Source organism: Lates calcarifer, linkage group LG13 (genome assembly GCF_001640805.2).
Source record: "Lates calcarifer isolate ASB-BC8 linkage group LG13, TLL_Latcal_v3, whole genome shotgun sequence".
NCBI lineage: Eukaryota > Metazoa > Chordata > Actinopteri > Centropomidae > Lates > Lates calcarifer.
In genome coordinates this window covers 7,403,826-7,426,382 of record NC_066845.1, presented here as the reverse complement: position 1 = coordinate 7,426,382, position 22,557 = coordinate 7,403,826, and the positions used below count along the sequence as shown (strand labels likewise).

General features: G+C 41.9%; 1 protein-coding gene across 2 annotated transcripts; it reads left to right on the top strand.

Annotated features, from left to right (window-relative positions):
* The first annotated feature begins 98 nt into the window (after positions 1–98).
* Positions 99–18,202, top strand: mapk4 (mitogen-activated protein kinase 4). 2 transcript variants are annotated; one of them, XM_051075266.1, is made up of 9 exons: positions 99–490; positions 2,002–3,657; positions 4,289–4,464; positions 10,049–10,193; positions 11,989–12,071; positions 12,363–12,441; positions 12,733–12,952; positions 13,699–13,864; positions 14,389–18,202. In XM_051075266.1, the coding sequence occupies exons 2-9, from the start codon at positions 3,291–3,293 to the stop codon at positions 15,346–15,348; spliced, it is 2,196 nt and encodes a 731-aa protein (XP_050931223.1). In that variant the 5' UTR covers positions 99–490; positions 2,002–3,290; the 3' UTR covers positions 15,349–18,202. The 2 variants fall into 2 exon arrangements, with proteins under 2 accessions (XP_050931223.1, XP_050931224.1); XM_051075267.1 differs by lacking the exon at positions 99–490 and having other exon boundaries at positions 1,905–3,657.
* Positions 18,203–22,557: the final 4,355 nt, after the last annotated feature.

The following is a 22,557-nucleotide window of genomic DNA, read 5'->3' as shown; positions in this document are numbered from 1 at the left end:
CAGGTTTAGCCGAGGTCAGGGTACTGCTGAGAGAGAGAGAGAGAGAGAGAGGAGAGAGAGAGAGAGAGAGAGAGAGATGGGTACTTCATCATCTGTGGTGCAGTGTTTGTGAGAGTGTGTGAAGCCACTCAGGTCTGGATGTACCGTATCTGAATCCGGGGTGATCCCTCCTCTCCTCCTTCTCTCAGATCACTCCTCTGAAGCGCTGACACAGAGCGGACAATCGCACAATAACCGGCTCTATAGCAGCCCCTGGCTTATCTCATCTCGGCGGACCCCCCCCCTCTTCCTCCTCCGGTGCCGACCCGTGCCTGCTGTTATCCACCCACCCCCGGTATCATCTGAATCACACAGAGAGAGAGAAAGAGAGAGAGAGATGCGGTCGTGTTTCACTTTCTTTGCTTCCAAGGACCCGTGTCTCTCACATCTTCTCCCCGGATCTTTGTCTCTGGACCGGCGGGCGGCGGGCAGCGGCCGCGTAAATACTCCGGTGAGCACTGATGGTTGCTGTTGTTATCTTTGCGTGTATCTCTTTCTTCTTCCTCGTCTTGTTATTGCACACCGAGCAGCAGATACGGAGATGAGATAAGATAAAGTGAAGCTTGTTTGGGTCGGGGGGAGGGGGATTAGCACTGGCCTGTTTGTCGTTGGCATACTTTTTTCCTTTCTCTTTGGAAATAGGAGCTTCACGTTTTAGCCATTAGATGCACTTCAATCTCAGTGTTTTTGTTCTGTCAGAGGGGCGTTACTGGAGTGTGTACTGGAGATACACAAAGGCAGCTGCACGAAGCCAGTGTGCAGAGAGGATGCAGCGTTTCCCATCTAAAATAAAACTACCTAAACGCCTGTTGGGAAGTGCATTGTGTATATTTAAAAAAAAAAAGGAAAGTAAACACAGTCAGAGACAGAGAGGCAGCTGCACAAAGACCCTTGTTTGCTCCCATTTGCTATCACCTACAAATCTGTTAACCACATATTGGTTCAGATCAAGTGTAGAGTGTAGTTTTTTTTTCTTTTTTTTCTTTTCAGAACCCAAATTAAATGATATTTAAAGCTAGTGTGATACTTCTAAGCCTGCTGACATTGGGCTTTAATATAAGAAATTGATGTACTTCATTGCACTGGATCAAGGAATTGTAAATGATTCTTATTTATAATATATATTCATGTTGCATAACCGTAAGAAATATGGAGAATAAACGCTCAGAGAGAACACCAAGTGCCATCTCCAGTGGTTATGCATTATTTATAAAGTTAGCCCAGGCTGCACCTCCCACCCAGCACCACTGTTAATGCTCCCTCTCTCTCTCAGTCACTCTGTTCTCACCTTACACTCTTACAGCCTCTGACAATCAGCCTGACTGAGGCTAACATGAGTATCATTTAGGAGTGTTTTGAAGGCTGTTACAGAGTAGGTGAATTACAGTCACTGAGTGCTTACCTTCCGTTTCTGGAGAGAGAGAGAGAGGCTCATAAGAGAGCAAATACTCAACCCTGCCCTCAGGCCTTTGGCAACAGAGGGATTTGTTTTATGGATCGATGGATTGTTTGCATTCTTACAGCCCAGGGATCTAGGGGTGCGAGAAAGTCATTGCTTTTGTTCCATGACACTACATGACCTTCCTGGGGGTGAAAATGAGAGCCAAAATGTCTGAAAAACCAGCGAGAAACAAATGAAAACCTACAAGGTGGACTTCCCATTGAAAAGAAAAATGACCTTGTTATCTGCCCCATTTTGTCTAATTGTCTCTCTGGTCTGAAATGTCAGCAGGTTCATGTAGCAGATATTAAAGCATCACTGAATTAATGTAATTATCCTCTCTAAGCACATTAAGTTGCTGGTGTAGATTAGGTTACGCTGCCATCCAGTCTTATGTAATGGTAACTCTCCTGCGACACAGACCCTGTTGATACACAGGCGCTGCTGCCGTCTAACTTTCGTCTTTATCTTCCTCGTCTCTCTGTTCTCTGTTCACTCTGTGTTCTCTCTTCCCTCCCCAGAAGCAGCAGGAGCAGCAGCAGCAGCAGTAACAGAGCGACGCAGCTAATAGCAGTATCTTTCCACAGTGACCGCGGCCTGATGCTAAAATCCCTACATTCATGAGAAGGCAACAGGAAGCAGATTACTGAGGGATTAAATGCATGCACACGTATGCACATGCACACACAGAAGATAACCACAGCTCCGGGATTTGACTGCTGTCCAACTGTGGATCTCTCTCTGAATGAACTTGTGTGACTGGCTGACTGACTGAGACACTCTGGTATCATGGAAGAAGAGGAGGAGCCAACAGAGTCTCATTGAATTTAAAACGCATGAGCCCCCCACCCCCCTCCCTGAGTATTGAAGGCTTTGACTGGCTGATGCGGATTACAGACTTGTAACAAGCAGCAGTGTGCGTGCAGAGAGAGAGAGAAAGAGAGAGAGAGAGGGGAGTGCAGAGCTGACTGTCCGCCTGTTGCTGTCCCACGATGCATCTACACATGTAAGAGCAGGATCAGCCACACAGAGGGCTGTTTCTATGGATACCCCTGCCCTGGGTAGTATTAATAAAATTCGCTGATATTCTGACTATCTGTGCATGAAGAAGAAAGAGTGAGAGATTAGAGGTGCATCCCCTGCAGCTTTAGCAGCATCAGATAACATCTATGGAGCAGTTCAAGACATCATCATAAAGTGTCAGGAGGAATATCTTGATGGTATTTTTAAAATATATCTGAACGTGTCCTATGGATGCTTTACTATCACATGTTTAAACCTGCAGCTGCACAATCACTGACCAAAACAAATGTTAGTTTTCTTTCTGCTTGGATTTATATATTTTGATCCTTTCTGACATTTCTCTTTTTTTTTGTGCTCAGACACTCCCTGTCCAGTTAAAAGATTGATTCAAATATGAAATTCACAACAGATGGTTTAGTAAAAGGCTGATTTAATAAGAATCTTGCCCACACAGGACTAGAAGAGGAGGTGAATGATGACGCACAAAGAAACTTCTTAGGCCTGAAAAAAATGATTCCTTTTATAACCTGCTTGCAATTCTGAGTACAAAAACTGCCGCCATCATCCATCAGGCTGGCTGTGAAAACAGACATCTACATGCACCTGCTACCCAAAGAAAAGTCAGGTGTCTAGTTAAGGTTCTGGACTCACCAGCAAGATGTGGCATTGTGTGCCGCTGAGGATAACTAAGAGGTTTTCATTTTGAAATTGTGGGGATCCATCGAGTACATTGCACTACCTGAAATCTATCAATCACCTACCTGTAATACCTCTAAACTGAGCTGTCATGGCCAGACAGGACACTCCCCTCTTCCTCCACGGCTTTGACCTCAGCGGTCACTTTGTTGACCTTCGACCTCTGGGCACAGGTGTCACGGGCCTGGTGCTCTCAGCTGTGGACCAGCGCAACGGACAGCGTGTGGCAATTAAAAAGCTGGTGATGCGCGATGCTGTGACGGTGAAACACAGCCTGCGGGAGGTCAGAATCACCCATCGGCTGCACCACGAAAACGTGGTGCGGGTTCATGAGGTTTTGGCGCCGTATGGACGGCCACTGCCCCGAGACCCAGCCCAGCTCAGTGCCCTGTACATTGTGCAGGAGTGCATGGAGACAGATTTGGCTCGACTTCTGGAGCAAGGACCGCTACCCACAGGTATGGGGGAAAAGGGGGAAATAGAAAATCCTACCTATTAGCAAACACAAAATAAAAAGTAAATCATAAATATTTTTCTAATAATTTTGACATTTTAAAACTTAGAGCTTTAAAATCAGTTTAAATCCAAAGGAATCACCACAGTACTGGTATGATGCTTCCAGTTGAGACACCGCCAGTCTGTTTTGTTACTTCGCTGCTGGTTCTGTTTACATTCTGATTTATTGGATTGAGAGGAAATCCTTTTTTAAGGCATGGTTAGTTAAGACTGTGCCAAAAACAGATTACATAACAGTAAACTGAATTTGAATTTCATTTCAGATGTATTGATTCATTCCTTCACACTGTCTTTAATTTGCTTGTTTTTGTATGAGCATACTGTATACTTACTGTATAAATTACTGTAGTGACCTTAGATCGTGGCCCATATCCACAAGTGACACATCTGAAGACTACATCAGAGTTTAATTTAAAATGTGTTTGCATGCTCAGAGTTAGTTATGGAAAGAGTGACAAAATATCCTACCAGTGTGAATCAAGAAGATTTAATTGAGCCAGAGTGAAATGTAGAAAAGGATGTAGCTCATGTCATAACTGTGTATCCTGATATCTGATGTTTGCCCTTGAACAGGTCATGCGACTCTGCTGTTCTACCAGCTGCTGAGGGGACTAAAGTTCATCCACTCAGCTAACGTCCTGCACAGAGACCTGAAGCCTGCCAACATATTCATCAACACGGACCAACTGCTGCTCAAGATCGGAGACTTTGGGCTGGCCAGGATAGTCGACCCTCACTATTCTCATAAGGTAACAGCAAAGAGCATGAGGAAACCCACCACACTCACATACAAATACATATACTGTAATGTATATACAGTGTTAACCCTCGTCATGGAAATCTGTCTCAGAGTGGTTTCCACAGGGTGGTGTGTTTACCTACATGCAGAGTGTCCTCATTCTCTGCTTTCAGTATTCTAGTTTCCAAAATGTCCGTGTAAACACACTGGAAAAATCCTTTCTCACATTTAGAAATTGTGAATGGTTGGCTTGGTACTGGTAGTTTGATGTCTTATTCTGATGACAAAACATGAAACCAGGAGCTGGAGTTTTAGAGTAATCAACAACACTTGTACAAACATTTACAGCTGTAACCTAATTACTTTTACTCATCTTTTTTGGGGCATGCAAATGTAGCCAGTGTGCCAAGTTTAATTTTGATTAGAGGCCAGTAAATGTCTGTGATCATTATTCTCTTTTGGTTCTCGCTCTCTTATTAAGTTCATATTAATTTTATAAATCCATAATCTTCAAAAGACAAGCCAGCATAAGTGTTTAGATGTCTGTCCACATAGTACTGGCTGCACTGATTCTGTCTTGTTTAAAAATGCCACTTTTTGATACTTGTGCTGCAAACATTAATCATACTATAAATATTAAAGTCAGCCAAGTTGATAAAGTTAGGAGGATTTTTCACTCTCCTCATTGCTCTGACATAGTGTGGGCTGTTCTGTTGCTGACGGATTAATCTAGGGAGAGTATTGTAATATTAAACATTATCTCTGAGAGAGAGATAGCAGCTCCTGAGCCATGGCCTAGTGTGGTTATCAGACAGCAGCGCGCAAACCTTTGTCTTTGTGCAGCAATGGATATTTTATAGGATGGGATACTGTTGCAAAAGAATCCTCCTATAGAAAATCAGCGGGCTTGCACACATGTTTTGTCCACTTCACAATTGAAACGCAGAATAATTTATCTGTCTTCCTGGCGTCCTTTCATTGTGGAATCTCAGGTGACATCTTTGACATTGCTTGTCTGATTCTGACAAAGATTAAACTTTTAAAAATATACTGGGTGGCCATTTACAGCCAGAATTTGAACTGCCTCACCTCTTAAAAGGTTTTTGTGTCTTGCGACTGCAGTACAACCAAGCCATCTTTTTTTCTTACAATCTGTTTCTCCGATTACACGTCCCCAGGTCTGATGTTGCCGACCTGTGTCTTTCACAATAGGCCTCCTCTCCAGCCCAATCCCTGCTATTACTGTAACGTCTTCTTCCCAAACCTGTTATCAGATTCTGTGCTAATCAAACCCTGTGATTATCCTGTCCATCGTAGGTGAAGGTTTCTGAGAGATAAAACTGACAGTTTTCTGTTCCATTATGCTGCTTTATAATGTCTGAAAATTCCACAGCAGTTCTGTTAACACTGGCAGGGCAGGATGTGTGTGCGTGTTTGTATGTTTGTGTGTTTTTTAGCTCTGTGTGTGCAGAGAGGAGCTCTTGTGAAAGACGATCTTTGTCAGCTCAGAACACGGGACTGGGGACCAGCTGGGTGCAGACATAGGGGGTGCCTTTGGAGGGGGAGAAGGAAGGGTGGAGGGGATGACTGGAGGGGGAGGCAAAGAACAGATGAGGAGCAAGGGTAAGAAATACTGTGTCATGAAAGGGTGAGAGAAAGAGAGGTGAAAAGTACAAAGAGAGAAAAAAAAAGGGGGGGGGGGGGGGGGGGGGATGGGTTGAGCAAAAATGCAGAGGAAAAACAAGGGAAGGGAGGACAAAAAAGAAAGACAACCTGAGAGTTTGGGTTGTGCAGGGCATCAGAGACAAGATTTACACACTGTGTGTTTGGGTGCATATCTACACTTATACTGTGCACCTACAGAAACTGCTCAGTCTGCCAGAGAACACCGTGTTCAGGGTTGAACTCCACTAACACTAGATAGATAGATAGATAGATAGATAGATAGATAGATAGATAGATAGATAGATAGATAGTTGATGCTCACATGGATTTGAATTGTTCTGAGCTCGATCTTGGGAGTTAGCTGGGAGTCTGTCCCATCTGATGTGCCTGTTAGCCGGCAGAACATCAGTTTGTCATTGTTCATCAGCACTGAATTGCATTACCAGATTTATTGTGTGTGTATGATGATGTGTGTGTAAGATGATACCAGGGTTATTTGCGATGCAGTGTTCACACCAAAGCAGATGCCTGCATTGAATGTGATAGCATCCTCTCTTTTATTTAATAATGCAGAGCCAGCGTGCTGCTTCCTCAAATGTTTTGTGGTAATGGACTTGGGCAGTTCTGACTTCAGCTGTGATGGAAATTCACAAATAGTAGGTAACTTTCTTATTCGGCTATAAAACAATAGGACTGGTGCTCCGGTTTTACGTCTCTTTTATAATGCACTCAAACAGGGTTTTTGCATCACAGTCGACCTTAATCAGGTTTTATATTGTGTCATGTTTGACAGTAAAATGATGCTGGCTTAGATTTCTAGCTCTCACCCCAATTCTAGTCTTTTCAATTGACTATAATTGCAACCATTTTCTACCTTTTCTTTGTGCTTCTGCAGTATCGTACATGGTCATTGTGTTATCACAGCAGTTTGTTAGCACACTGTGACTCTGCAGTGAATTGAAATGAGCCTGTTTGACAAGCTGTCTAGAAGTGTGCTTCTGACTACACAGATAAACATTTACTCAGGTGAAGTGAGATGACAGAGGAGTTGAGAGGAATGGGGGGGGCAGTGTTTGTGATGTTGTTTACAGTCTAGGAGGTTGGTGTTTCTTGAGCATGTATGTGTGTGTGAATGTCACCTGATGAGGCAGCGCTGGAACCGCCCAGAAATTATTCATGACCTGGATGAAGGACAGAGACAAAGAAGAGGAGGAAAGGTGAATAAGGAGAGAGTGTGGATAAAGCAAGAAAAGAGGCAATGAAAGGAAATGGAGTGAGAGTTTATAAATAAAGATAAAATAAGCAAAGTGGGACTGCAGCTGGCAAAAAAGAGAAGGAGTGATGAAACAGGTGAGAATGGATGTGAGGCAAGCAGTGTGGTGAAAAGAGAGAGATGAGGTGAGGCGTGAAGAAAAGAGGAAGGGTAGCAGAAACAGTCATAGCTGAGGATGACGTAGAGAAACACAGAGGTGAGGGGGAGTTGAGATTAAGGGAGACATGACAGAGGGAAGAAGGTTGAGGGGAAGGAAGAGAAAGAGAGGAGTGAAGGCACCCACTAAACCTTTTATATTGGTGAGCAGCTGTGAGACAAAAGTCTTCACAGTGTTTTAAAAAAAGTGTAAATATAGCTACTGAGCACTGTGCATCATTTTTGGGAAGCTGAGACCTAAATATGCTTCTTTTTCTGTTCAAAACAGTTTGACTTGTATCATCAAGTAATATTCCAGCCTAAAAATGTTGCACTTTTAACATGAAACATGGCCACCCCTTGAAAGTCACTGTCTATCATGTGCTTTGCCGGGAAGCAGAGAGGAGAGCTTAGATGCAGAGAATGGTGAGAGGGGCGGGTGGAGGGGGAAGAAACGGACAGACAGATAGAAGACAAGGTGAGTGCATGTTTGTCAGACCATCATCAAGCTCTCAGCATCACTTTCTGCTCTGTCATCTGCTGGCACACACAGAGGAGAGCAGGCAGTGATGAGGGAGGGCATGGAGGGGGAAGGTGCAGTGAGAGCAGAGTGGGCCTGGAGAGGGAGGGAGTATGTGGATGATATATGGGTGAAGAGGAGTGCAATGAGAGGGAAGCAGAGGCGGCACAAGAGGAGCATAGGTGCAGAAAGAGTAGAGAGAAGAGAAACACTAAGGCTGAAGAGAGCTGTCAAAGTGTTCTCAATTCCTGTCTTTTCATTCACAGCTACTTAATAGTGCTGTGGAGCTGGGCAGCTCATTCAAAACATTGTATTTGAGGAGCAATGTAACTCCTAAGAAAGATGAAAACTCATAGAGCCGTTTTGACATTTAAAAGCCATTTTGGCCAGGCTGAATTCTATGTAGGGGCACACTGCTGGCAGTAAATGTATAAATGGGAACACTGATGTGGGTGGCCCACAATGAATAAAGGCTCTGAGTCAAGCCCCAAATCTGCTGATTAAGACACGTTTCACCACCTTTTTTTAAAAAAGCCATCTTCAAAGATGAAGAGGTGACTCTCTTTTCAGCTGTCAAGTAAAATAAAAACCCATTCTGGGTCAGACCTTAGACATAATTATCAGAGGGCTATGTTCTGCTTAGTGTAATGTTATGCTGGTCTTACAGGTGGCCCAAGATAATTACACTGGTGTGAAGACATCTATCTTGAGTATGAAAACTCATCTGGGCCAGGTTAAATCCAGTGCTGTTCTATATGGCATAAGCCTAAATACAGCAGTTCTACAAGAAGTATACAGATAGAGTGATAGATAGGCGAGTGGTGTGATGGGAAATGGAAACAGCAGACTTGAGGAGAGGGGTGATGGGACAGAGGAGGGAGGGGTAAAGAGATGAAGGAAATGATAGGAGAAGGTGCTTAGAGGCAGATCAGACACTCCAACAAGGACCCTTGCCTCATTTTGGGGCCTCTTGTATGCTCCCCCAGTAAACAAAAATAGTATGCCAGCAAGAAAAAGTCAACTTCATCATGTCCACAGTCTCCACAGTTTAATATCTGTCATCGTGAAGCAATTTACAGCAAAGTATTAAATGTATAAAATGTGTGAGAATGTGCAAACCTGATTATAAGCATATTTTGTTATGCAGTCTGTAGTCTTCTGTTATTATGACTGCCAAGAAGTTTAAGCCTGGGGCAGAAAGATCTGGCTCTGAAGCAATACAAGGTCAGGAAAAGAATAGAAATATCACGTAGTAAGCGCAGCAATTGTGAGATTTTGTAAGGTTGGAGAGTGGAGTGATATGTAAGAGGCAACGAGAGCATTAATGATAACAACAGGCGAAAAGTATCTCATTATAAATAAATCTGGTTTGTGTGCAAATATGCTTGCCTGTGGCTCATCTCCATGCACGGCATCATCAGTGTTATTCACAAGGTGAACATTTACAAAAGTAAAAGGCAGAAGGGAGCCTTGTCGGAGCGGCCCTAATGAGAGGACGTGTGTTGTTGTACAGCAGAGCATCAAAGGCTCGCTGAAACTCAGTAACTGCAGGCACAGATTCAGAGGAACATTTTCTGTCGGAGAGTGTATCCAGAAGCCAGTTTCCATCATGTAGCTGGCATAACATGATGAAGTTTCTGTGGGTGTAAATTAAAGATATCCCTTGTGAGCTCAAGTTTCCTTTTTGTAGCTGACATTATTGACTTCACGATGCCTCCACTCCAACAAAAAATGACTTCCAGCACGCTGCCTGCTGGATTGTGATGAGTATGAGCAACTCGAAAAGCTCATACACATGCAAGTGCATGCAGACGTGCAAGTACACTGCTGAATGGTAACAGCTAATAACAAGCCATGCTCATTGTTGCATGCTCATGACTGAGTTAACCACAGTGTGTCATTTTGTTGTTCTGGCTTTTAACTTACCTCTCTCTCTCTTTCTCTCTCTCCTTCCTTTTTCCCCTCCTTTTCTCTCACTCGCCACTTCAACTCCTTCTCCAGGGCTATCTGTCTGAGGGTCTCGTAACTAAGTGGTATTGTTCACCCCGTCTGCTCCTGTCCCCCAACAACTACACCAAGGCCATAGACATGTGGGCCGCAGGCTGCATACTGGCTGAGATGCTCACTGGGCGCATGCTGTTTGCAGGTACCTCTGCCGTCTCCACCAAAACACTGTCATCGTGACCTTGGTGTCCCACAGTTATTGACTGTCATTAATTTTACGACATATTGAATTATGATCATATCATTACTATTCAGCAGAAACATTTTATTACTGAAAGTCCTGCAAGATCTTTCTTGGAAATGTGTTTCTAGGAGCTGACAGGTTTTCAACTTCATTTTCTGGTCCAACTATGTTCTGACTCCCACAGAGGACAGTGCATGTCAAAACTATACAGGAATTCAAAATTAAATGTTCTTTTCACTGCCTTTATTGTCATGTTAAAATACACATAGATGTGTTAAGTTTTTAAGGGTGAACTCAGTACTCTTCTCTGGCAACAATAAACACAAGATAAAAATAAGACAGAACATTGACATCAGGCATCTTTGAGTAGCTATGTGAAAAGATAAACCAAAATGGTAAATCATTTATTACTATACTATATTAACTTATGTAAAGTTCTTAGCAGCAGAGATGGAAAAAATGTCCTTAAAGACTGCATCACAAAAGAAAAGGTGGTGTCCAGCGAGAGCTAAGGAGACATTTTTTTTTCAGTGTCCTCCACCAAAGACACTTTATTCTTTTTCTGCAGGCTACTTCTTTGCCTGACCAGAATAACAATGATGACAGAGAGATTCTCTCTGTCTGAAGCAGATGTAGTTCCTCATGACAGGACAATTTGACCTCCACCAGCCCTCCACACCGCAGGAGAGATGGTGCCACAAACTCAGTAGCATCATCTGTTCCCTGGTGTTCCTCTCTGCTAGAATATCACACATCAAGTGTTAGAGATATTTGCCTTTCTTTTCACTTAACCGCCACAGTTTACATGGCGCAGTGTATTTTTGTTTACCACAGGGGAAGCAATGCACTCTCATCCAAATAAACCACAGATGCTTCGAGTGGACAGTGTGCTGATATAGCACCACCTGCTGGTGTTCCTTAGCTGGGTGGAGACATTTGAGGGCAAATCCACGAGTGGAAGGAAAAACTGCTGCACTGCTCTCTGAAAGCTGAAAGCTTCAAGCATGTTGCATTTCTGGTTACACCACAGTCAGTGACTTCGCATTAGCTGTTCTCCATCAGTTGTCAAAGGTGGAATGCACTTTGGGGTCTTTTTTCCTGGGTGGTCCAACTTGACCACATTTGATTCCTCACAAGTTGTCTATGACCCCCAACAAACTCAGCTCAATATCAAAGCTTATAGGGATTTAACATTAGGAATGAGCCATAGTTGAGGTAAAAGTCTGCCAGTATCAGAGGGATGTGAGATTTTTACACAACCTGCAAAGAAGTGCTGTCCAACAGGTTGTACTGTGGACACAATGTTCCCTTGTGCATGAAATACTGTTGCCTGCTGTGGAATCACAGTTTGGGTGGGACCAGAAAAACAACATGCCTTTTCAACCTTTCCTAACTCACCAGATTGTGAAATTGGGTTGATTTTTAGATTAATAGTCAAAAAGAGAAGAAAGAAATGAGGATACAGGAAGTGACATTTTATGTAATTTAAAGCAATAGAATTGAAACCGAAGTACTGGTTATACTATTTAGATCTTAGAGTGGTCATTTTGTTTGTTGCTATTTGACTGCAGAGTGCTCCATCCTATCTGCATCTTTTAAATGGACGTCCTTACCTTATTTCTTCTATTTGACAGCTCACACCTCATAGTTATTCCAGTTTGACTCTTAATTGGTCAACCTTTTTTTTCTGCTTATGTAACTGATCCTCTGCTCTCTCCTCTGCTTGTCTCTGATTGGCTGGTTCCCTCTGCAGGAGCTCATGAGCTGGAGCAGATGCAGCTGATTCTCAACACAGTGCCAGTGCTGAGAGAGGAGGACAGGCAGGACCTGCTACAGGTGACACCTCAGTGACTGCTGCAAGTCACGTGTCTGAAAGCTGATTGTTCAAATATGGAGCAGGGTATCATTGTCATGTTATGTTTGCAGGTTTAGGCTAAAATACTTAGGCCACATACAAGGTTAAATGTGTACACAACTACTGTATGTCTAACAAGGGCCTGTGTGTTGTTCTCAGCTGTTAGCAATTCATTTAGTTGGGGGCCTTGAATACTGAAAGAAATGTATAAGAAACAACCACTTCAGAATTATCCATTCTCATATCTTAACCTCGCTGTCATCCTTTTCCAGGTGATGCCTTCATATGTCAGTCATGGATGGAGAGTTAAGAGACCCTTTTCTGAACTGCTGCCTGAAGTGGATGCTCAAGGTAAGCAGAGGGAGTTTAGTAGCAGGAGGATGAGGAAGGTCAAGCAGTGTGAAATACTGTAGAATTTGGGTCAAATGAGAGCAATGGAAGATGTGAGGAGGAATGAGGATACAGAAAATGACAGCCTTCCTGAGCTGTGAGGGATGGAGAGATAATAGAGGTTTGGTTGTCTGACACCTATAATTTAACCCTGAGAGAGAGTATATTTTAAGGAGAACACGCTTCATGGTCTACACACTTTGCCTCTCCTCCTCTTCCTCACTCACTCATCTTTTCCTCCTCTCTTCTCAGCTGTGGACTTTCTGGAGCGTATCCTGACCTTCAACCCCATGGATCGGCTGACAGCCGAAGCGGCACTGTCTCATCCCTTCCTCCAGCAGTACTCCTGTCCAGATGATGAGCCCATCTCATCGCATCCCTTCCGTATCGAGGACGAACTGGAGGACAGCCTCATCACCGAGCAGAGCCTCAGCAACAGCAACAGTCAGGCCTCCAGCATCCACTGGGACAGGTGTGTAGATTTACTCTTTTATACACTGGTGGGAAACTTTAATCTGAATTTTATATTGGGTCGATTTCCCATTGCTACTGTAGTTTGTCTAATTAATAGGCCTCTGTTTCAGAATGTTTCATAATTATTAACTAGATTTATTTGGAGGAACACAGAATATTTACTTGATTATATTTAATCAATTATATTATATAGTATATTTACTGATTTGAGGTTAATCCACAATCACATTTGAGTTGTTGTCACACAATGTAGGTCAGCTACAGTGTGGGTAGAAATTTATTTGGTTGTAGTCCTGCTAACCTGTGTTTCACAAAAGGATTTAAAATTCTTAAGTGTATCCTAACATAATTCTAACTAACACAACATTGATTAAGCCTCCAGTCTAACAGTGAAGGCTGACTGCTCATTAGTTTTGCATGGAAATACACTGAGCTCCCAAAATACTTTGATCATTTAATCCACCAACCGTTTGTCTACACGTCTTACTTAAATTTGAATTACTACAGAATCATAACTTTTGCACAATTCACCTGGTTACTCTACTACTTCATGGTGAGACCATATTTCCCAATATTTTATACATAAAGCAAAATTAGTAAATTAAAGTATAAATATTTGTTGGAACAGAAAAGTCTGGGAACCATCCATTTACCCACTGCAAATAAGCTTATCAGACCCTATGTACTGCACAGTGAAATTATTATAAGACTAACATACAATACTTCATTTCTGCCTTCCTGCAGATATGAGAACAGTTTATCAACAGATGTTTGCTGGCAGCAGTCAGACGGGAGGTGCCGCTGCATGCCCCCTGGCCACATTACCTCTGACCTGGAAGACACTACAGAGGATGAGGAGGTGCAGAGGGACCCCCGGGCCAGTTCCACCTCACTACTAGAGGAGGCTCAGGTTTTTCTTTTTTTGCTGCTATTTTCCCCTCGCTTACTGATTTGCACTTGAGTGTAACTAACCATTATCTTATTTTAATGAAATGCAAGAGAGAGAGCTGTAATTTAGTTTATGGAGCTGCTTAGGTTAAATGTTCCACATCAACAAATCAGCAACATGGCTGAGTTACTGTGTAGCCTTGATATCACAGCAGTGGTACTGTAGGTGGTTTTTGAAATGTAATCTCATTTGCTCATAAACCCTGTCCAGGCATTTTACCCCCATTGCCCTTGTTAGTATCTTTCCATGCACATGTGTTTTCTCGCACCCTATTAACAGAAAACGTACTTTCCTGTAAGTGTTTTGTGTCTGTTAAAGGTTGCCATCACTGTCTTATTTGGAGCAGCGTGAACTTGTTAAATTTTATTGCTGTGAAAAATAATCACATACAGAATATTTAGTAACACATTAGTTAATTAATTCCTCACTTTACTGTCTTCCCCATTTATCTCTATCTCCCTCCCCAACTGCCATCATCTATATAGGTTGACCCACGAAAATATTCTCACAGTAGCTCTGCTGAACGCTTCCTGGAAAATTCTCACTCCTCTCTGGAAAGGGCCTGTGGTTTGGGGTATGGGGAACTGGACTGTGGCCGCTCCTGTGACTACAAAGTGGGCTCTCCTTCATACCTGGATAAAATTGCCTGGAGGGAGGGCAAGCCTCAACACTACTCAGAGCCTAAGCTGATACTGGACCTTTCCCATTGGAAGCGTAACACTAACCTCCTCCCTGTGCCTGCTGAGCCCATTGGAGGCAGTGTGGAGGACCTGGAAGAGATGAAAGAGGAAGAAGTGGAGGGGGAGGAGGAGGAGGAAGAGACAGGGGATTTATTCCAGGAGATCTCTCGGTGGGTGCAGAGCACCCAGTCTCGTCTGCACTCACCCAGTCCCAGCCCTTCTCTGGAGCCACATTCACCCTCCTGCTACACCTCCTCTCCCCCTCTGCCCCTCTCCCCGACTGACCTCCCAACTCCAATCTTCCACTACACAGAAGTTGTGCGCCAACCATCAGCTGAATATGATGAACACAAACTAAGCCCACTTCCACCTGTTACATCTTCCCCTACTTCCCTTCCCTCACTTCTCCCCTCATCTCCCACTTCTCCATTTCTTCCTCAGTCACCTCGAACAGTGTCCCCCCCAATCTCGCCACTTTTGCCTCCCCCAGAATCTCAGCCCCGTTCCTCTACATCATCCATCTCCCAGCCAGTAAAAAATGACTCCTTGGAGTCACTTCCTGTCAAGCAAAAGGAGCGGCTTTTCGACCTGGATGTGTTCATATCGCGAGCACTGAAACTGTGCAGGCAGAGTAAGGAGAAAGCGGACGGGAAGAAAGGAAAAGAGGGAGGGTGGAGGGAAGAAAGCAAACAGCCGAACATTAACCGAAAGGTGCCCAGGCTTCCAGAGCACAGGACTCCACCACCACAGACCCCAAACTCTTGATGTTAAATTTCAGCTTCAGGCCCACTACAGTATAGCATCATAATGGGTAGCACTTCCCAATGCTCATAGCGAGCGGTGTCCATGGTTGAATATGCTGCTTAAACATTAGATTTAAGTGTTAGCAGCTCTTGTCTTTTTGGTACTACTGCAATGACACGCCACAGCCAGTGACTTAAGCAATCCTGCAGCTTTGTCAAAAGGTCCTCTCAGGTTAGAAGAGGTCAGAATGCATTTGGGTTATATATAAATAACCATGCTTAGCATTGCAAATACCAAGGATTTGTTCTACATGAGAATATTTGGAAATAACCAGCTAGATAATGATCATGGTTGTTGTGGTTTGTTGTCATTTATCAAGTTGGTCAGACACTGGTCAGACTCTGACTTGATAGCAACTTATTCTGTGACACAAGCATCTGCAAGTGACTAAGAGGGAAAGGTAAACCTATTAGCATGAGTTACCCAGGCTACTGACCACAGTAACATTCTGGAGAGGGATCAATTGGTTTGTTTTAAGTTTGCTTGAGATTTGTTTTTCTGTACAAGAACTCTTGCTGTGTGTCAGTCATTGAGTAATTTCTTGAAATGTCAGACGGTCTTCCAAAGGTGATGTTCACCAAATAATAATGATAGCGACACAGGAAATGCTTCTTCCAAGTTTCTCTGAATGTATTAACTGAAAAATAATCAGTAAAATGATGCTACATGGTATACCATACATATTTTATTTGTTGCTGTTCCAACACTCCCACAGTGACTCTGTCACTGATACATGCCTTGTAAACTTGTATAGAACTGTTGTCATATTTAATTCTATGGTATATTTCTCAAGACTGTTGTCTTGATATTCTTGCGTCTAAAATATATTGGTTTTTTGTTTTTTTTAGTTGAGTGCTAGACCACATTTTATGTTAACTTGGTGTGAGTTGTATTTGGTTTAAATGTGGAATGCTCTATGGTAATAAGTTATTATTATTCAGCAAACTTTCAATCGTAAATAATTTCATATTCTCTCTGCCTGATCCACCAAACAAGGGTCATCATCTGCTGTACACTCACTGAAAAATTACTGTCTGTGCTAGACAGATATCTGTCACCATTTTCTCTCACCTAAATGTCACAGAAAACTCTAATGCAAACAACAGCAGCCTATATTTTGGAGAATGTAGATCCTTTATAGGAAATGATTTGTACTCAGAACTTCTCAATGATACCCAGTAACCATATTGATATATGGAAGAGAACATAAATAAAGCATATATTTTGAAATACTTTTCTACCCAGCATGTTAGACAGTAAACCCTCTGAATGTAATTTATTCTAGCATCTGATGGCCACCCACTCCCCCTCCCCCCTCCCACCAAGGTAACCAAATCAGGTAATAGATACAGTCTGATGTTATTAACAGATGAAAGCCGACATTCACTTCACTAGCCTAACTGAAAAGCTAATAGTGAGCATATGGAAATGGCAATAAAGTTATTCTGCTGAGCTAGTGCCAAAAAGAAATACAGTTAAATCTATGTGCTTCTTATTCTGTAGCCAGAGTGAACAGGTTTCCACCATTCCTGGTTTCACGGAAATGTAATGTTCTGCTGTGGTTGTACACTTTGTGTAAATATAGCCTGTAGATTCTGGTCTGTGGGCTGTACATACTCAAAGGAACAGCAAATGGGAATGTCAGAGGCACAACACTGAGATGTAAAAAATGCTGCCAGGACAGAAATGATGCCCAAAAATATGACATTTTATCTGTTTAGGGATCTTTGAGTCCAGCATCTGATATCCATTCTGACTAGACCAACTTCCAGTCAGTTAGCAACAAGTCTTTCATGCCTTCTTAATTATTAATTTGAGTCCATAGAATCCATGCAAGCTGCACACGGTATCCCTGTGTGTGTAGTACCCATTAGGATAAAGCTAAAAAATTAATGTTTTGTGTTTGTTTGTTTTTTTCAAAATGGTTTTGCAGCTGTCAACAGTTACTGCACAGGCTGACTTTAATAATAAGTGTACCTTTTATACACACTGTAGCCAACACACACAGCTTCTTGCACAACATAGTATGATTTCCTAAGGATCGAGCCATATGTGACAATTGCTAACAGTACAACCTATGATACAGCTGAGCCAGGTATATTCTTTCAATAGACATGAAGCACATTTAGAGTCACTAGCACATTTAGAAATACAGGTTTTCCTCAGTGACCAAGGAAACATCACCACCATCAATATTCATTTTAAGGTATTAAACATACCTGGGCTGGATCTCTGAACTAACTGACAGAAGTGTTCAAGTCGAGAAAAAAGTGCAAACCGTCCATTTTCTGGTCTAGAGCCATTAATCAATTTATGAAATGGAATGTTGTGCTGTAGTTAACCTAATGAAAATGACTCTAATTTTTAACCTATACAGGTCTGATGATCACATTTTGCATTATACAGTTTCCTCTGCAGGTAACCTAAGCCAGCAATAACATCATTGACGTATAACACAAACAACTGTAACACATGGTTACTGAGCCTAAGTCAATTCTTTTAAGTGGGTGAAGCAATGTATAAAATGTGCCTCCGTACACCTCAATGCTTCCAGCTTGCTGAATGTAACATATCCTCTCCCTTCTGCATGGCTTTCACAATTATTCAAATAGCTTAAACTTTGTTGTTTTCATTGTGTGTCAGTTTGTGAAATATATTCTTGCTCTTATTTCTTTTCTACTCAGCTTCACGGAGGCTCCAGCTTCTCTTTTGAGAAAAGGCTGTGAGGTTTTTAAATGCTCAGTATTGATTGATAGTATCTCTTTTTGCAGTTTGTTTTTGCTGGACAATTAATAAAACAATATGTAAACTCTTATTTGGCCTCATGTTTTTTATGGTCTTGGTGTAATATCAATTAAAGATTTAACAAATATATCCCTGGAATTAGTCATTTAAGAGTATTTTATATTTGATTAATGTTTGTTTTTGTAGCAACAAGTAGAAGTCTACATTTCACAGACCAAAAAAACAAATCATTTATTGGTATAGTTAAGTTGCAAAGTCAACAGTATTAGGTGAAGAGAAACACAACATATACTCAATTCTCATTTCAGATACAAAAACACATACTTAAATTAAGTTAGCCTTCTTTTACAGTAATTACGACTAATTGACTGCTTTCTTAAAAATCGTGTGCACTTCGCAGTCTTTACGGTAACCACGAAGGAAATCCCGGCATGTGATTGGATGAGCGGCCAAGTTCTTCTGCAGTGAGTGAGAGGCTCCTCTCCACACCACCACTACTCCGCTGCATCTGTGGCTACTGTCAAGGGACAAACCAAGCCCTCAGCCCGCAGCAGTTACATAGCAAACTCCACGAGAAATATGCTTGATAAACAATAAACGGACCAACGGAAGGAACAGCAGTATTATAACATTCAAGGGCAGGTAAGGCGAGTCGTTATTCTCTAAAAGCTGAGAACTCTGTGTCATCTAAGAAGTTCCCGTTTCTGAGCTGAGAATCAGCGAGCTAAGGGGGGAGGTCTGAATGAATGACAGCATGTAAGTCATCAGGCTAGTGACAAATGTTACTTTACGGAGTGATGAGTCGGTTTAACAAACAGTTACAAACATTGAGTCTGTGGGCTTTTCTGTTGTTCACAAGTTCTCTTAAACCGGTGCTCAAACAACGACGCAGCTTGGTCTTTAACATTAGTTCTAATCTGAGCTAGCCAAATGTTAGCTTGTAGCAGTTCCTAGCTGCTGTTTGGTTGTGGCTGTGTATGACTTTGCTAGGCTAACTCATTAGCTTGCCACTGTAGGGGGTAGCAGCAACAGTTTTTTGACTTGCCCATCAGATTTTTCAGAGTAAATGTGGATGTTATATGTTAACACTTAGCAGTGACATCCATTTCCTCCAGTTCCATCTCCAAACCTCTGTGATGAAAGAAAAGGTAGTTATTACCACATCTGCAGCATATGTTGATCTGCCAAACCAGCAGCAAACTAATGATGATCTTTCACAGATTCTTTGCTAGATGATAAGGTAAAATGTTCAATCAATGTCAGCTAATGAATTTTTCTACATCCAGTAGCCAGTAGATTAAAACTGAGTGCCATACCTACAGAAGGGCTTTGATATTCATTGGCCAGACTCTTTTACTAATAATGCAACCAGGTGGAGAAGTCTGTGTGTCAGAGAAAGGAGAAGAACAACACCTGTCAGTAAAGCCACACCTACCTGTGTAATAACTATGGTTAATGAGTGTTTATCCATTTGAGGTAACATAATTATACTGCATCTGTTCAACTGTTTAAATTAATTTTGCTTTATGCCAGTGTACTCTGATCGCAGTAAAATTCACAGCTGAGACAATAAAAGGTTTACTCATGAAAGTATGTGTGTGGTTGTGATTGACTGCTTGTTTGGCTAGGAGAGGATGCATAGTGCACATAAGAGAGCACTGGCTTTTTGTTGGTATGTAATTTCCAGAGTGAAACCCTTTCTTATTGTATTATGCTTACTTCAGTCAATACAGTCATTGTTTGCACACATTGCTTCAATGCTAAGAGTACTTCTAGACCCCAATAATTTTCTGGCTAGACTGTAGTAAATGTGTGTCCTGTTTGCTTCATCTCTTAAGAATTAATTTTACTAGTAATCCAAATGAGAAATGTAAAGTAAAATGTCCAGTTTTACTTGGCACAGAGTTATTCATTTTTAAGTTGTAGCCAGTAAACCTAAAGTTTATCCAGTCCAATACTTCGATTGGTCAAACTCCAGCTTGGCCTTGGTATTTTCATGGATATCTCAGCTCAAGCTTGGAATAACCAACTTACTATAATGTTGATTACCAGTTCTTGGTGGGTTGTTGCCATTTTTTTGCATATAGTACAAACACCCCAGAGCTTCTGGCTTTGAAAGCTGTTCAGGTCGTGCATTCACACTAGTTGTTCCAGCACTGATACAAAGCTGGCTCATTACTGTTTCTGTGCCAGAATTACCTTGCTACTTGGCAGACTGAAAAAGTACAAAACAAGCAATTACAGCATGTCTGATTGCCTCTAATTGACATGCTAATAAAGTCTGGGATGAACTTACATGTTGGATGAAAGAGTAGGAAACACAGGTTATTTGTGGATAACCAGAGGACATTCCTGTACACCATACAAGACAAAAACTGGAATTCACCAAGGCTGCACAAGGCTGTTTCCCCTTTGAATATCAAATCAGCAGAGCATTAAAATTTCTGTTTTATAGTTGGTGCTGCTAATACAGTCTATGGCTTTGGCCCAGGCTTATTGCTGCTTTCCAGGCAATGTTTCCTGGATATGTAGTGGTAAGCCAGCTGGCTATGCTTGTAATTTCTTTCATCAGATATTTTGGTCAAAGAGAGGGGCACACAATCAGGCCTCAGTGCTTCCTCTGAATCTCTTATTTAACAAGTGCAGGCTAATGAAAAATCACACCCATTTTTTGCTAAGAAATGGGGGCATAAAAATATACCTGTTACAAGCACTGTTTGATGTAGCATATGAGTGGCATCTTGTTTGAATGCTGTTTCAGTATTTGTATTTACATTTACATTTTCTTGTGTTGGGTGGTTATGGGTATGATTACATGGGTGGAGAAGCAAGAATAGTGTAGGAATGGAGGAGGGTGGGAAAATGATGACTGCACAGATGAGTGCCATTTGTCCCATTAACTGGCCTAGGTTTGTTCTTTTGCCATCTGAGCTCAGCTGCATGTTGTTCCAGGCCATGAAACAATTCAAAAGAGTTAGAGCCTTTTTCTGTTTCATCAGCCTGTATGTTGAAATCATATTAAGAATTAGATGTGACCTGCTCGTTTTTTGTGTGTCATGTGTCTTGTATTTCAAAAGCAGTACTTCCTTTAGAGACCTGCCAACCTCAGTCACTAAACTACAAGGAACAGAAATAGAAACTGCAAGCAATACTGCTCATGTTGCTGTTTTCCACATAACTTGTTTACAGTTCCAGTTGCATTTCCTCTGGTTTGTATCGTGACATTAAGCAGGGGCAAAAGCAATTTAGGCAGGATAATAAAATGAATACAAAATAGATAGAAAATAGTTTAAATTGAGGAAAGTCTAGAATGTATAATTGTTGGGTTGAGACATTATTTTGGCCACATCTCCTCAGCTTGCTTTGCTTTTTTTGTAACATCATATTAATATTTAAAGTATAAGACTGTATTATGTGGCAGTATAAAGTAGTTATAAAGTAGTTCTTTCAGTTCATTGATTCTACAAGTTCAATGGAAAGGCAGCACTTTCTAGTTTCGTAGTCAGGGATGACGTTTTGCTACAATAGCTATCACCAGGGAAAATAAAGCTACTCTTAATTGTCTGTAACTTACAAATGTGCATTAGAGAAGCTGTAAGTGGCGTCTTTCTGCACCTTCCACAGCACAGCACAAGACAATACAGCCGCGAATCCCAGGTCACATGCATGACATAGCTCTTACAATGACGATACTATTCCAGGCCACCATCAGCAGCCGAAAGTAGGATAGGGGCCCTTGTGTGAAGTGAGCATGGAGTAACGTTTGCTTATTGATTTAGCATCATTTTAGGAAAATTACAACGTCAGATACCATTTTGTGTATTTGTACCATTCTGTATTTGTACATGAGCTTGTTTTATACCGTTCATTCGCCAAATAGTCAAAATAGCAGAAAAAAATTCCCTTCAGGTTTTTTCTGTAGATGCAGATATTGAAGTGCCACAATGATTTCTGTGATTGTTATCCGCCTGTGTCTCCCATCTTTCCTATATGTCACCATGATTTTCCTCGTTCTGTGTCCTCATGTGGAGCTCACTGCAAAAAAGGATTATGACAATCTTTCAAAGCTTTCTTTCTCAGATCACGCACTAAATCACTTCTGTCCTCATCCAGATTAATGACTAGCCACTGCTGTCACCATTTGTAATCCTTGACTGTGGGACTGTCCGTGTATGCCAAGTGTGTGTCGGTAGGCCGAAGGTCTTCATTGCTGATGGCTTAATATTGTACCAAGGTGTGATAACGGTGTGATGATGTCATGCGTAAAGGTCATGGTAGCAGTGCACTTAAGATCACAAGCAGTAAGTCTAAAAGCCTGTAAGAGTTTCACACCATAAACATTCAAGTTGACATGAGTGGATTTCTTATCTTTGAATCTCATGCCAAGCCAACTTTAGTAGATAGTAGTAAAATATTTGTTTTACA